Genomic DNA, 14283 nt, shown 5'->3' with positions numbered 1-14283 from the left:
AGAGTTATGAAGTCAAAAAAGTTTGCACCAAAGATCTTGAGAAAAGACCGGGAGGTCAAGAAATGTGTAGCAAGCTTAGGTTTCCTGGAGAAGGCCCTTTTCAGGGCACTGCATGACTCTATGCGAGAGAAGCCAGCATTGCAATGGATACAGGATGCTGGTTGTGCCAAGGGCATACTGAGGAAACCTGCAGGTAATGAATGTATCTAGCCCATGAGGCTGTAATTAACAAGGGTGGGGCTTCCCAAGCCCGGTGGAGCTCATGTCATGAAGCCATGCACCCCAGATGTTTGACATGGAACCACAGGAGTTAATGCTTTTCTCTCCTGAATTTTATCCTTATTTTGCTCTATCTTTTCTTATATCTCCTTTCTTCTTTTTTAGAATTAGACTGTTTATTCTTTGTCATAAATTTGAAAGTATATCACTTTAAAAAAATGATGAAAGAGCCAGGCAGTGGTGGCACATGCCTTTAATCCCAGTACTTGGGAGGCAGAGGCAGGCGGATTGTTGTGAGTTCGAGGCCAGCCTGGTCTACAGAGCGAGTTCTAGGACAGGCACCAAAACTACACAGAGAAACCCTGTCTCGAAAAATAAAACAAAACAAAAATAATGGAATACTCTCCGCCAGAAGACTGCATTCTCTTCAGAAGAGATTTTGGACTTGGATTGTGAGCAGTGTTGGGATCTAAGATTGGTGGATTTGAAGTTGGACTGAATACATTTTGCATCATAAGAAAGACAAGAGCTTTTTGAGGTCAAGCTTCTTTCTGAATGTGTTCTCACCAGTTCGCAGTGCTAGCATGGATGGTTGTGGAATCTGTGTTAGGATGTGTCTGTTTCTCAGGATGAAGCAGTTCGCTGTGACTGTGCACTCAAAGGCGATATCCGGCCCCAGGTGGCTCAATTTCTCTCTGATTCTTTACAACCTCTGTTACATAATCCAGTGACATCTATTATGCCCTCTATGTCATGACAGGATGAAATATTAAAATGACATACCTAGATCTTTTTTTAAAAAAAACTTAGGTTGTTCTGTCAAGTTATGTATTCACAGTAAGGAAAAGGTAACTAATACAGTGTAGAGCTCAGAAAAGCTCAGAAAAACGTTTTGGAGTGGGAAGGTTGGTAGATTGGAAAGCAGAGATGAACATTTAATGGAGTGCCTCGTATACGCTTAGCAAATAAAATGCTAAAATTCCATTATTTAATTTAGTCAAATAAGTGTGAGAAAAATGCTGGGTATGTTCTTAAGATAGTATTAGCTAACCAGTGAGGGTTGGGTTCTGCTGAATGTTTCATTGTATGGGTCTTCTCTCTACTTCTGCCAAGGGGACTTGTACATCCTAGGGTGTCTGGCATGGGTTCATGGAAGAGAACAAATCTAAGGATTTATTCACCATTACCTAAAGAAAGGAACACCTACACCCACGGAAATTTATGTTCATGTAAATGCCTCCCTCTGTCATTTAGCCACATCTAAGCTTTGAGATTTTGCCAGGTGCTTTCTAGAAGAACAGATTCATCCTCTGTGCATGTACATTCCCTCCTCCTTTTTGCATTCATAGCTCAGTTGCCTTATCCATCTTTGTTTGTTAGTGGGTCTGGTCTTTCTTCTTCTTTATTGATTTTATTGAGTTATACATTTTTCTCTGTTCCCCTCCCTTCCTCTCCCTTTCCCTTTAACCCTCTCCCATGGTCCCCATGCTCCCAATTTACTCAGGAGATCTTGTCTTTTTCTACTTCCCATGTAGATTAAATCCATGTATGTCTCTCTTAGGGTCCTCATTGTTGTCTAGGTTCTCTGGGATAGTGGATTGTAGGCTGATTTTCTTTGCTTTATGTCAAAAAGCCACTTATAAGTGAGACATATGATATTTGTCATTCTGGGTCTGAGTTACCTCAATCAATATGATGTTTTCTAGATCCATCTATTTGCCTGCAAATTTCAAGATATCATTATTTTTTTTCTGCTGTGCAGTACTCCATTGTGTAAATGTACCACATTTTCCTTATCCATTCTTCAGTCGAGGAGCATTTAGGTTGTTTCCAGGTTCTGGCTATGACAAACAATACTGCTATGAAAATAGTTGAGCACATGTCTTTGTGGCACAATTGAACATCCTTTGGATATATACCCAAAAGTGATATTTTTGGGTCCTAAGGAAGGTTGTTTCCTAATTTCTAAGAAATTGTCATACTGATATTCAAAGGGGCTATACCAGTTTGCATTCCCACCAGCAGTGCAGGAGTGTTCCTTTACCCCACAACCTCTCCAGCAAAAGTTGTCATCAGTGTTTTTGATCTTGGCCATTCTTCCAGGTGTAAGATGGAATCTGAGAGTTGTTTTGATTTGCATTTCCCTGATGTCTTAGGATGATGAACATTTCCTTAAGTGTCTTTCATTCATTTTAGAGTCCTCTGTTGAGAGTTCTCTGTTTAGGTCTGTACCCCATTTTTTTTACTGGATTATTTGTTCTTTGTTTTGGTGGTGAGTCTGGTCTTTCTTTTCCTTTCTCCATTACCATCTCCATTATGGTAGTGTCATGGTTCCCATCTTCACAGTCCTTTTCTTTAGCATACACCTTCATGCTGTCCTATTCATCCTGGTGCTTTCATCTTCCTTGGGAAATCTCTTTAGATGGCTGCCTTTCCCATGTGGCTGACACTCATTGCCCTCCTAAGTATTCTTCAATCAGGAAGCCATACGTAGCTAGTAACATAGGTTTCTAAATTATAATCACCGAGTTCTAATTCAATCTATGACTTTGGGAAACTGGATATATTGTTTGGCTATTCTTTCATTTTCCCCATTGGGTTATTAACAGAATTTTACAAGCACACAATGAAGTTATGAATGTTCAGAGCCTTGGGTTCCTTCAGCCTAATCCTTGTGCTCTCTCCAATGCCAGCTCGATTTCACTTGGATGAACTTTCTATCAACATTATTTCAAACATTCACTTTGTGAAATTCTCCATCTTGGAGGATAACTCCAATCTAACTTACGTGCTCTCCTTAATCAGGACTTTTGTTCCTTTCTGAGCTATAAAGCTAGGTTGTCTTCTAAGTTTTTTCCATGTAAGCAGAGCTTCACTTTTTGCTATCCCTCTCCAAATACTCTGTACCACCCACTTAGTCGTCAGTTCAAACTTATAGTAGCTATGCATATCTGGGATGAAGTAACATTTAACTCTTCATGAATTTATGTAAGATTACAAAATATTGAAAATATGAGACGTGTCCTAATTTTCATAGCCTTATCCGGAGCACCTAAAGTGGGTTGTTGCTGATTGGTTGAATATGTAAGAAATTCCTTAAAGTATTTTTATAACAGTTTTCTGAAGGTATGTTTTTGAGATAGCTTATGGATGGATGATTAAATATTTACATTGTATTAGCATAAAATATAGTTAATAAAGAGTTCCTAGAATTTTATTAGATGACACTAGAACATTTGTAAAAGATCAGCAGATTTACAGATGTCACACTGCAACCATGTGCTCGGGAACATGAGATGAATCTACAGCCTTACCTTTAGCACACTTCCATCCTCAGAGATACTGAGGCCTGCTTTCTTCAACAAAGGGCGGCCATCCTTTAACCACAGCAGAGTGGGTGGGGGCACAGCATCGCTCTGACAGATTAACTCCACAGCTTGGCTAACGAGGACAGAGACATTCTGTTCTTCTCCCATAATATTGGGTGGAACTACATGAAAAACCAAGTTTTTTTCAGAATAAAAGGGGCCAGCATACTATTAATGTCCATTAATCATCAAGATACAGGATGCACACTGGGGTACTATATTTTTGTTTTGTTTTTTTTTCTTTTAATAGAAGAGCACAATCATTCTTGTTTATGCTTCGCGCTTTATTTTATTCAGTCAGTGTTAACTAACCGATTAATACGCTCGTGATGGCCAGAGAGTCTACTCACTCATCTTTCATTTTAAAGAGATTTTGCAACTCAAAGCTCTCACCAGTTACGTGGTTTTCCTTAGGGTTTTCAAAACAACACATCACCCATGAAATATTTTTGAAACAATCATGAATTAAAAGAAAATATTATTTAAATACTTAATCTGCATCTTTTGCAAAGGAAATAGGTTTCATAGTCATCAAGGCAACATCTTTCAAAGTATCAGGAAGAGGGTGTAATGATTGCCCTTCCAACCCCCAACTTCACAGTGTGAAAATAAAAAAGAAGGTGATGGGCAAGAGTTTAGACAGAATACTATGGCTGGTGGCAAAGCTGAGAGTCTACTGAACGCCATCTAGAGTTCTCTTCTGTGCCACACCGACTTTCTACGGCCAGAAAGGCTGTGTTGGGAAATTCATGTGATAGAGAAGCGGCTAAAGCAGTGACCAGCTGCACAACATATTCATAACTGCTGAAATTTCAATGGGATCAAAGCTAGACTCCCCTGGCTCTAAGACTTGTCAGGTGCTAACGTGTTCAGACAGAAGCTGAAAGAATCCCCTTCCCTTGAGTGTGCTGGAAATAACTTCTCTCGGGTTGCCTAGGTGCCGCTCTGTCAAGAGGAGGCTCCATACCTCCCCAAGCACTCATTCAGGCCTGTATATATCCATATTCAGAAAAGGAAAATGACAGACAAAACAGGACGGCTACAAAAGGGCCACCCTGCAAGAGCACAGGGAAGAATCTCCTTTGGGAACTCTCACTAAATTCCTTAACCACTTGGGACTATGTTCATAGTTGGTTTTTGTTGGGTTTGGGTTTTGAGGTCATAGGAAAAACTAATTGCCTGTATTTACCAGGGTCCTACAGCGCTTTAGTAGAAAAAAGATTTTGGTACTAAAGAATATTATTACAGCCTAAAGGAGACTGTTTCTGGGTCAGTACCCCAGCATGACGTAGAGTGATGACCGGTGTAGCAGACTGACTACCAACGTTCTGTGTCTGTGGCCATCGGAGTTCTCTGCTACCAGATTGCTTCGGAGAGAAAGAGTTGGGAAATAAGGGGTACATCTGTGTATCATCTCTAGGTGCATGGCTGGGACAAACCATGAATGAATGGACTGTCAAGGAGAAAATAGCTCACAGAACAGCCTAGGGGACCCCTGTGCAGGGATCCGTGACATTCCTCTCACTGAGCATCACACAAAGTGAGCACACACAGTGAGCTGAAGGCCACCTCTAGGACCAGAAAACAGTGGGATTGAGCTTTAGAGGAAACACACTTGGGTAAAGATGTACAGATAGTCTGTTTAAAATCAAGAATACTGTGAAGTAGCAAATAGATACATTTAATGGCACTGTAAGACCCCATGAAAACAGACACATTCATAAGCTTTGACACAGGAATCTGTATATAGAATGGTCAGTTCTACAGCTTGATCAAATTTTAAATTAAGTTTGGCCTTGATGGATAAAAATTATCATGGCTATGTATGTTTGTCTTGGGTTTTCTGTAGAATGTTAGAAGGGCATGCTTTCTTTACGGCTGGTTTAAACATCGAGGTATGCCACGATGTAGAATGACAAATACCATTTCTGAACTGGGACCAGTGGAGTCCTAGCATTATTCGTGCAGGGGGTGGGGGATGATTCTGAGATAGAATCAAATACTAACCCCTTCTCAATCATCTAACTGCATTGTGAGCAGAGAAAATCATGAATTTTACTTGAATTCATGTTTAGCTTAGCTTTTATTTCTCAAATAGCCCACGACTCAAGGGTATTGGGCTGATAACAAAATAGGTTTGGGGAATATAATTAAAAGCAATGAAACATGGTGTTGAGCAGAAGATATAAAGAGCTTTTTCAACAGACATTGACTCTAGTTAAATTATGTTTTCTTAGTTGTAGAACTGTTAGGTGTAGTCATGGTCTTCTGAATGCTTTAGAGAAAACTCTATGGTGATGCAGATATAAAAATTAAAGTTTTATTTTTGTGAGTGTGCACTGTGTGCTGTTATATGTGTCTGGAGTATATACATATAAGCCATGTTTGTTGCTATATGTGTCTGGGGTATATGTATATAAGCTATGTGTGTTGTTATATGTGTCTGGGGTATATGTATGTGAGCACAGAAGCCAGAACAAAATGTCAGGTGTCTCTATCACTCTCTACTAATTCCCTGGAGACAGGTCTCTCATTGAACCTGAGCTTTCTGGTTGGCTAGCCTAGCTGGCCAAAGAGCTCCTGGGAGCTAGCTCCCTGTTTCTAGCCCCCAACACTTGGGTTATAAGCATATAAGACCATGTAGCTTTTAACATGGGTATCAGAAAGTTAAGCTTAAATCCTCACATTTACACAAGTACTTTTATACCCCAAATCTTCTCCCCAGCCACAATATCTAGGAACATAAAAGAATTAAAATGAATCAAACTCAAAAATAAAGCAGAAATAGAACTTGATTTGAATTAATTTAACAAAATCATCATTTTATCTATTTCTCCTTCTTGTCAACAGTCTCCCTTAACATCTATTTCAGCACACAGCCAGCTGTCTCACCATATACTCGGAGGTCAATGTCCCTTTGTTTCTCCCCAGCAGCGTTCACCGCCACGCATGTGTACCTTCCCGTGTCACTCATTTGTGCACTGGTCAGCGCTAAGATGCGACCCCCAGAGAGAACCTATCAATAAAAACAAGCCAGTTAACCAATATACCCACGAAAATAGTAGGTGTATTCTTTTTTATCATTTATACAAGTTTTCATAGAGGAGAGCAAGACAAAGCATACCCAAGAGAAGAAGGAATAAAAAGAGGTCATTCTCCGAAATTTTCTTGGATAAAATAGTTAAGACATCACAACAGTATCAACTAAAATAATTAGTCACACTCATTATCATACTATGATCCCACAGATACAGCAATTTTTTATATTGATATGAGCTTTGTGTTTTTTATGATTATTAATTCCAAACTTCTAAATTAAAAAGTAGACTGTCTAGTTCCTTATATTGGAAGGGTGGATATGGGAACAAGGAATTATATATCTTAGTTAAGGGAGCCATTCTAGGGTTGGCAGAGACTTGACTCTAGAGGGGTTCCCAGGTGTCCAGGAAGATGCCCCCAACTAGTTCCTTGGGCAGCTGAGGAGAGGGTGCCAGAAATGTCCAGATCCTATTGTCATACTCATGAATATCTTGCATATCACCATAGAACCTTCACCTGGCATTGGATGGAGAAAATGACAGAGCCCCACATAGGAGCACCAGACTGAGCTCTCAAGGTCCTGATGAGGAGCAAAAGGAAGGAGATCATGAGCAAGGAAGCCAGGACCGCGAGGAGTGCTTTTACCCCTTGAGACGGTGGGACAGATCTAACGGGAGACCACCAAGTCCAGTCGGAATGGGACTGATGGAACAGGGGACCAAACCGGACTCTCTGAATGTGGCTGACGGTGGAGGAGGACTGAGAAACCAAGGACAATGGCAATGAACATGAACTCTACAGCATGGACGGGCTCACTGTGAGCCTTGTCAGTTTGGTTGCTCACCTTCCTGGACTTAGGGGGAGCTGGGAGGACCTTGGACTTAACATAGTGAAGGGAACCCTGATGGCTCTTTGTCTTTGGAGAGGGGTGGAGTGGGAGTATGGGTGGAAGGGAGGGGAGGGAAGAGGGAGGAGGAGGGGAGGAGATGGAAATCTTGAATAAAAAAATGAGAAAAAGAAAAAAAAAGTAGACTGTCAGAACTATATTCTGTGTTGAGCAAAATAGGTCAAACTTTATATCAACATGAGCACCTATTAGAGATTTTGAGTTCAGCTCCAGATCACTGTAATAGTAAAATGTTGTAATAAAACAAGTCATACAGAATTGCGGCTCCTCAGTGTGTATTAATGTGTTGCTTATACTATACTGTAGACTATGAAGGCTGAAATAGCATTAAATCTAAAGCAAAGTATATATTTACCAATTAAATACTCTTTTATTGCTTTATAGCATCCTAAAAGGAAAGAGGCTGAGAGACTTACTCAATGCACAGTTGGCACAAAGCTTCAATTTGAAAAAAAAAAAAAACCCAAACCAAAACAAACAAACAAACAAACAATCCAAAAATACAACATCTGCAAAAAAGGACGAAATGAAACTCTGTGTCCATGCTTCTCTGACTTGAAGCCCAGGGTGCTTCTGCATTTTTTTTAAGTCAATGGACTGTCTTTAAATTTTTCAGAGGCTCAGATTATCAGATTTCATTTTTCATAATATTTCCATTATGATCTTCTCTACTTCATTCTTTGATGTTTTTAATGGACACACGTATGCTTCATTTGGCTCACAGATTCAATATCCATTTAATCAAAATCTTACCAGAAATTTCTTGTGTTTTTTGTTGATGGGTATCCCATATGCCAGGAGAAGAAACAGGCATGGGCAAGAAAGACAGCTATATAAAGGGTTAAACTTACACATCAGTGAGGGATGAGAACTCTTAGATACTATACATATATATATATATATATATATATATATATATATATATATATATATATTTCTGACTATGTATCTATGACAGGTAATTGTGGATGCTTGTGTACACACTCTTTTTGTACCATTTGCTAAGTCTTGTTCTCCAAATCTTTTCAACAGCTTCATGCATTTGAGTATCTTGTGTTGTACATATTAGCTATTAAAACAACAAAAAAGATACCTGTATTCCATTAGCAAAGCTGGAGACAGGGCTCCCATCTTTCAACCAGGTCAGACTCGGGGCAGGGATGCCCCTGGCTTCACATTCTAACCTTGCTAGATTATTCACCACCACCTCCACCATGGAGCTGCTACCTGAGATGGAAGGAGGCACTGAAAAACAGAGTATGTTATCACCAGAGGATAATGAAAACCAGACATAATTTCCATAATAATTTTTTACAGATTAATTTTTTTCCTTATTTGTTTTGGCTAAGTGTTTCACATATTATTTGAAATTTAATCATAGTACTTCTGTGAGAAATTAAGAGCAAGTATCAGTTCCCCAATTTGACAGACAAACTAAGGGTAGGAAGGGGATGTTAGTTGGTGTGAGAAGTTAGTTTTTAGTATTATAGTTTAGCTAAATGTATTATTATTATTATTATTATCATCATCATCATCATTATCCTGTGTGTGTATGTGCACGCACATGTGCACACTCACCCATGCATGCATGTGCATGTCACAGTGCATATGTGGAGGTCAAATGCCAATTCTGGGGAATTCTGCTCTCTCCTTCTACCTTCTTGAGGCAAGGTCTCTCTTGCTTCTGCCCGGCTGTGTATTCCATGTTCCGTGGCCCTTGAGCTTCAGAACAACCCTCCTATCTCTAACACCCATCGGGCTTTTTCACCCACATTCAGGAGATTGGTTTTATCTGTTGACTATCTCACTGGCCCTGAATGAATTCTTAGTTATTGAGTTAGTGATTTCCAGAAGTGTATATGTGTGTTTGTGTACGTGTACACATATCTTTCTCCATTGATTCCACTGCCATATTAAAATTATCAATGCCTCTTAAAAAGTTTACCATGACATAATTACTTAGAAGTAGTTCTTTAACCCCCCTGAGTGTTAGAGCATTGGCGGAAATGGTGTAGCTATTAGTTGACAAAAACATCACTGGTTATTTCAACAAATAATCTAAAGTTGAAGTTCAACAGAATATGAAAACTGGGCATTTTAATAGGTTTCAGGAATAAGAAAGTCTATCTGGGTCTTTATGTAAAGATATCAACAGCATATTTCTGTTAATTATCACACTAGAATATTGTAGGAGCATATAGTCATTAGGCATGTGTCCTTAGCCAGGAGGAATCTGAGAGACGAGGCACTTACCATGAACTTGGAGACTGTAAAACAGTTCTGTGGCTCCAGCAGAGTTGATGGCTACACATTTATAGATGCCGGCATCTGAGATCTGAGTCCTCTCAATATCAAGGATCTGCCCTCTGTTCAGGAAGACTACACTTGTGGAACCCGAGAGTGGGTGGTTGTCTTTGTACCACGTAATAACTGAAGGGTGAAGGGGAGCAGTAAAAATTCTTCTTTCAAAATTCAATATACTAAGTTCAATTTGAAGTAAATATACGAAGAGGTATATAACTAAAATGCTTTATTCTTATACTTGTTGTTTGAGTTTAATTGGCTTAAATATCTCTTGATGGTTGATTTTTAAGAGAAGATAATCCTAAGAAAACTACCGAACCCAATCAATGAGTTCAGGAATTGAATCAACAAAAGGTATTTTCTAATTGTTTCTAATATGTCAATATTACTTGATAGAAAATTGTTAGCCTACTATATTTATTTTATTGTGTATTTCTTACAAAATTGTTGACATGTTTAATCAAAACCATCTATCAAGTGCAATATTGGACACAATGTTTTCCAATGCCATCAGTTCACGAAAAGGGCCTCCCAGGGATAGGAAGATACCGGGAAAAGGGACAGGGTCACTAGAGTGACTGTGATTAAGAATCAGTTTAGTCCATTCAACTCCATCAATACTCCTTCCAAAATGTACAATATCTTTTTTTCAAAAAACATGGACATAAAATACAATGGTAACTTCTGTGCCCACAATACAGGCAGGACAATCAAGGAATGCCCATGTTTCTACATCAAGTAGAAAGATTCTTTCATGCAATTAAAGCCTACTGAAAATTTAAAAATATCATCTCCCTAATTATCCTATCACTTGAAATGCACTCTGCCACTTTCCTTTGTTACTAATTGGTACATTACACCCACAGCGATGTTTCTATTCTCAGAAATGTTCAATCTCAACCAGTTGCAAAGAGGCAGAGTAAACCAACCAGGAGGAGGATTGCCTGCTGCTCTACACTCCAGCCGAATGGGGTTGTTCACCACCACGGTCTCATTCAACATCTTCCCTGCATCGTCCAGGCTGGGAGGTTCTGCAAGGCCCAAGCATACAATCAGCTCACATGAATATGATACTTAAACTGAAGTTGTTTTCTAGGTGCAAATTGTATGTTTCTGTCTTCCTCATATAGCTGTGGTCATTTGGAACAAAAAATAAAGTATTTCTGAAATTGAAAACCAGATAACAGATTTTATAGATTTTCTGGGTCATCTCTTTTTCTGTGTTCAGACAGGAAAATAAGTTATAGATTACTAGTGGGGTAAAAGAAGACTGAGAAGATCAGAGAACTTGCTTGGAGGCCATGTCTCCTAGAAATGACAGAAGTTATATGCATAAAGTATCACCAACATGATTGCCTACACCTGAGATGAACAAGGACACCAACAACAGACAGGCCAAAGTGAACAAGGGAAAGCCTTTAGGCCTTAGCCCTGCACAAAGAACTACAGGCAAGTAAGAAATGCTGAGACAGGGAAACAGTTTTCTCCAGGGAAGAGCACACCAACTGGTTATCCAGGACCAAATTATAAGTCCTGAAAAACTATATACAAGTAACATTCACATACATGTATGTAACAACAATTAGTGAACAAAACAGGACATGAATTTGAAAGAGAACGAGGAAGGGTATATGGGAAGGTCTCAAGAGAGGAGAGGAAGGAAGAAATGATTATGTTATAATTCCAAGAATAATAGAAAAAGAAATAAAGGTGAAAGTAAAATTTTCAAATTCAGTTCAACTGACTGAACTAAGGATGAATTACTTTTGTAATTAGGTAATTTACCTACAAAAACTCTTCCAATGAAAGACTGAATGTGTCTGAAAATATCCAGCTTCATTTTGTGCAAGACTTTCCTAATCCATATTTTAAAAATTAGAATAATTTTCATGGGCTAATAAAACGTTTTCTTTTTTACATAAATTAAAAATGGAAAAAACTGCCATCTTTAGATAATCACTACTAATACTGCTGTTGTCATTTTGTATTTGGGGAAAAACAGGAATTTGCAAAAAAACAACTTGGAAAATCAGTATGGCATTCCAATAATAACTCAAGGGTTGCGGGAAGAGTGCCAGGGTGAGAATCTTAAGATCTCTTCCTACTCGGACATGAAACCACTGATAAATATTACCACTGAAAGTTTACAGAAAAAAAACAGAATAGAATACAATGTTGGAGGTAAAAACCCAAGGAAGAAATCAACCAAGATTGCAAAGTTGAATTAAATATGTTTTTTTAACTAATAAAAACATTTGTTGTTTTTGTTGTTTAAAATATGGTGCAGGCTTTGCTGTCCTGGAACTCATTCTGTAGACCAGGTAGGCCTTGAATTCAGGGATCTACCTGTCTCTGCCTCCCAAGAACTTGGATTAAAGATGTGCACCACCACTGCCTGGCTTTCAATTTTTATTATTAAAAATTAGGTTTTTAAATTATATATTTTAAGTTGAAGGTATCTTTCAATTTGTTCCAGGTGAATGCAACACACACACACACACACACACACATACACACACACACACACACACACTTCTCAAAAGACATTTTCATAAAAAGCTGGACAACAATTGGACATTAACATGATAAATTAGCACATAAAACAAAAATCATTAAGTATGACAAAGCGATGCTTCATATTCATTAAGATGTTATTATTCATGAACAATCCCTCATAATTACAATGTTTCATGGGTTAAACCAATGCAGAATTTAAAAAAAATTTAGAAATCAACTGAATAATGCCAAAAAAAATAAAGTTATAGAGGACTAAAAACATCAAATTACCCATGCAGGTTTATGCATCTGTGTACATAGTTGAAGCTGCCAAGTAATGAGCATTCTTGAAAATACCTCTAGCGCATTAAGTCACAAAATAGTGGCCAGTAGATTTACATTTAACGGAGTTACGATGAAAGGAACAGGGATCAATATCAAAAGCACTAAACTATGTACATGTGATAAAACTGTATTAAAGAGAAAAATCAAGACAAACTTAATATGTTTAGAGAAAAAACACAATCAGAAAGAAGTCAACTATTGGAAGATGTTGCTGTCACCACACCAGGGAACCGCATAATCAAACTCTTAAGCTCTAATTAATGTATTTCCAAAAATACGTTAAAATGGAAATAAAGGTTCTAAGCTTTCAACGCAAAACCTAGGAAAAAACCAACACAGCAAACTAGGGGGCTTTATTCCTAGCCTCTTAATTTATTATAATTAATCTATCATAATAAAGCAAATAGCAGGAACTACCACCAAAGAAAAACAAAAATCGAGAGACAATAAGATTCAAAGTTGTTATTTGATAAGTTGATAATAAAGTCTGTAATCAGAGGTAGATTTCTTTGTGAGGCAGATGTCTGCTTTTCTGGAGGTCAGAACTCACCCTAGAACTCACTCCTTCACTCCCACAATTCCTTTGGCATTCGTGTGGTTTAGTGTTTCAACTCTTCCTGTTTAGCGCTGTTTTTTTTTCCTGTTTTGTACACTGGGTTCTGTTTACCAACTTATTGTTTAAGAAGGAACGAAGCACTAAATATGGCTGACGTGGCTACCTGGCTTTTCCAACTGTGAAAAAAATAATAGGCAGTGCATGGCACATTCTTTACACACTCACTAAAACACTTGCTTAAAGCCTTCTGGACAGAAGTGCTGGCTGACGACTTTGACAGTCACAGCTGCTACAATAAAACACTACGGTGGGAATCAGAAGCACCAGGGCTGTGGAGTGGCCTGGATAATTCTCACATCAGTAGAGTGCTTAAGTAGAAAAAGACTGAATTCCAGCAAGAATGACAGAGGATCCATTCCTCAATTAGAGAAATAATAACACTGGAAAAGTTACCAAAAATCAGAATTCAAACAATTAGCCAAAGTTGTGTAACCACTCAAAAGTGAGGTGTTTAATCAAGAAAAACAAACAAAATGTAGAGTCCAATAAAAATCAATAAAAAAAGAAAAAACAAACAAGGCTGACCTCATTAAAGATGGTGGGCTTGTGTCACCCGAGCCTCACCGTGACTCAACACACCTCATCCAAATTTAAAAACAATTAGTCTGGGCTGGAGGCATGGTTCAAGAGTTAATAGCATTTTTTCCCTTGCAGAGGACCAAGGCTTGAGTCCCATCACTCACTGTGGTTCATAACCACCCCTAACTGCAGTTCCACAGGATTCTAATGCTCTTTTTCCACCTCCAAGGGCATCAGGCATGCAAGTGGTGCACATACATACATGCAGGGAAAACACTCGGACACAAAATGAAAAAAAGGGGTCAAAACTTTCAAAATCCAAAAACAAAGAGTCCAACATCTCAGTGAAAACATGAGGGCAGATACCAAAGTGGGCAGAATAAATTTGAAGCTAATTAAAAACTTCTTATGGTAAATGCAGAGATGACTCAGTTAAGGGCACCGACTGCTCTTCCTAAGGATCCTGGGTT

The 14283-nt window shown here is 38.5% G+C and overlaps 1 protein-coding gene across 1 annotated transcript in view; it reads right to left on the bottom strand.

Annotated features, from left to right (window-relative positions):
* The window catches only part of Hmcn1 (hemicentin 1), a 445711-nt gene that overhangs the window by 141895 nt on the left and 289533 nt on the right, over window positions 1–14283 (bottom strand). Inside the window, exons 37-41 of the mRNA XM_038349717.1 lie at window positions 10767–10868; window positions 9787–9963; window positions 8627–8778; window positions 6480–6603; window positions 3534–3709 (exon numbers count right to left, since the gene is read on the bottom strand). Coding sequence (XP_038205645.1) covers window positions 3534–3709; window positions 6480–6603; window positions 8627–8778; window positions 9787–9963; window positions 10767–10868 — 731 coding nt within the window. The remainder of the gene's footprint in view (window positions 1–3533; window positions 3710–6479; window positions 6604–8626; window positions 8779–9786; window positions 9964–10766; window positions 10869–14283) is intronic.

This window comes from Arvicola amphibius, chromosome 12 (assembly GCF_903992535.2).
Source record: "Arvicola amphibius chromosome 12, mArvAmp1.2, whole genome shotgun sequence".
Classification (NCBI taxonomy): domain Eukaryota; kingdom Metazoa; phylum Chordata; class Mammalia; order Rodentia; family Cricetidae; genus Arvicola; species Arvicola amphibius.
Note: the sequence above shows the minus strand (reverse complement) of the source record. Positions and strands in the feature narration are given on the sequence as shown.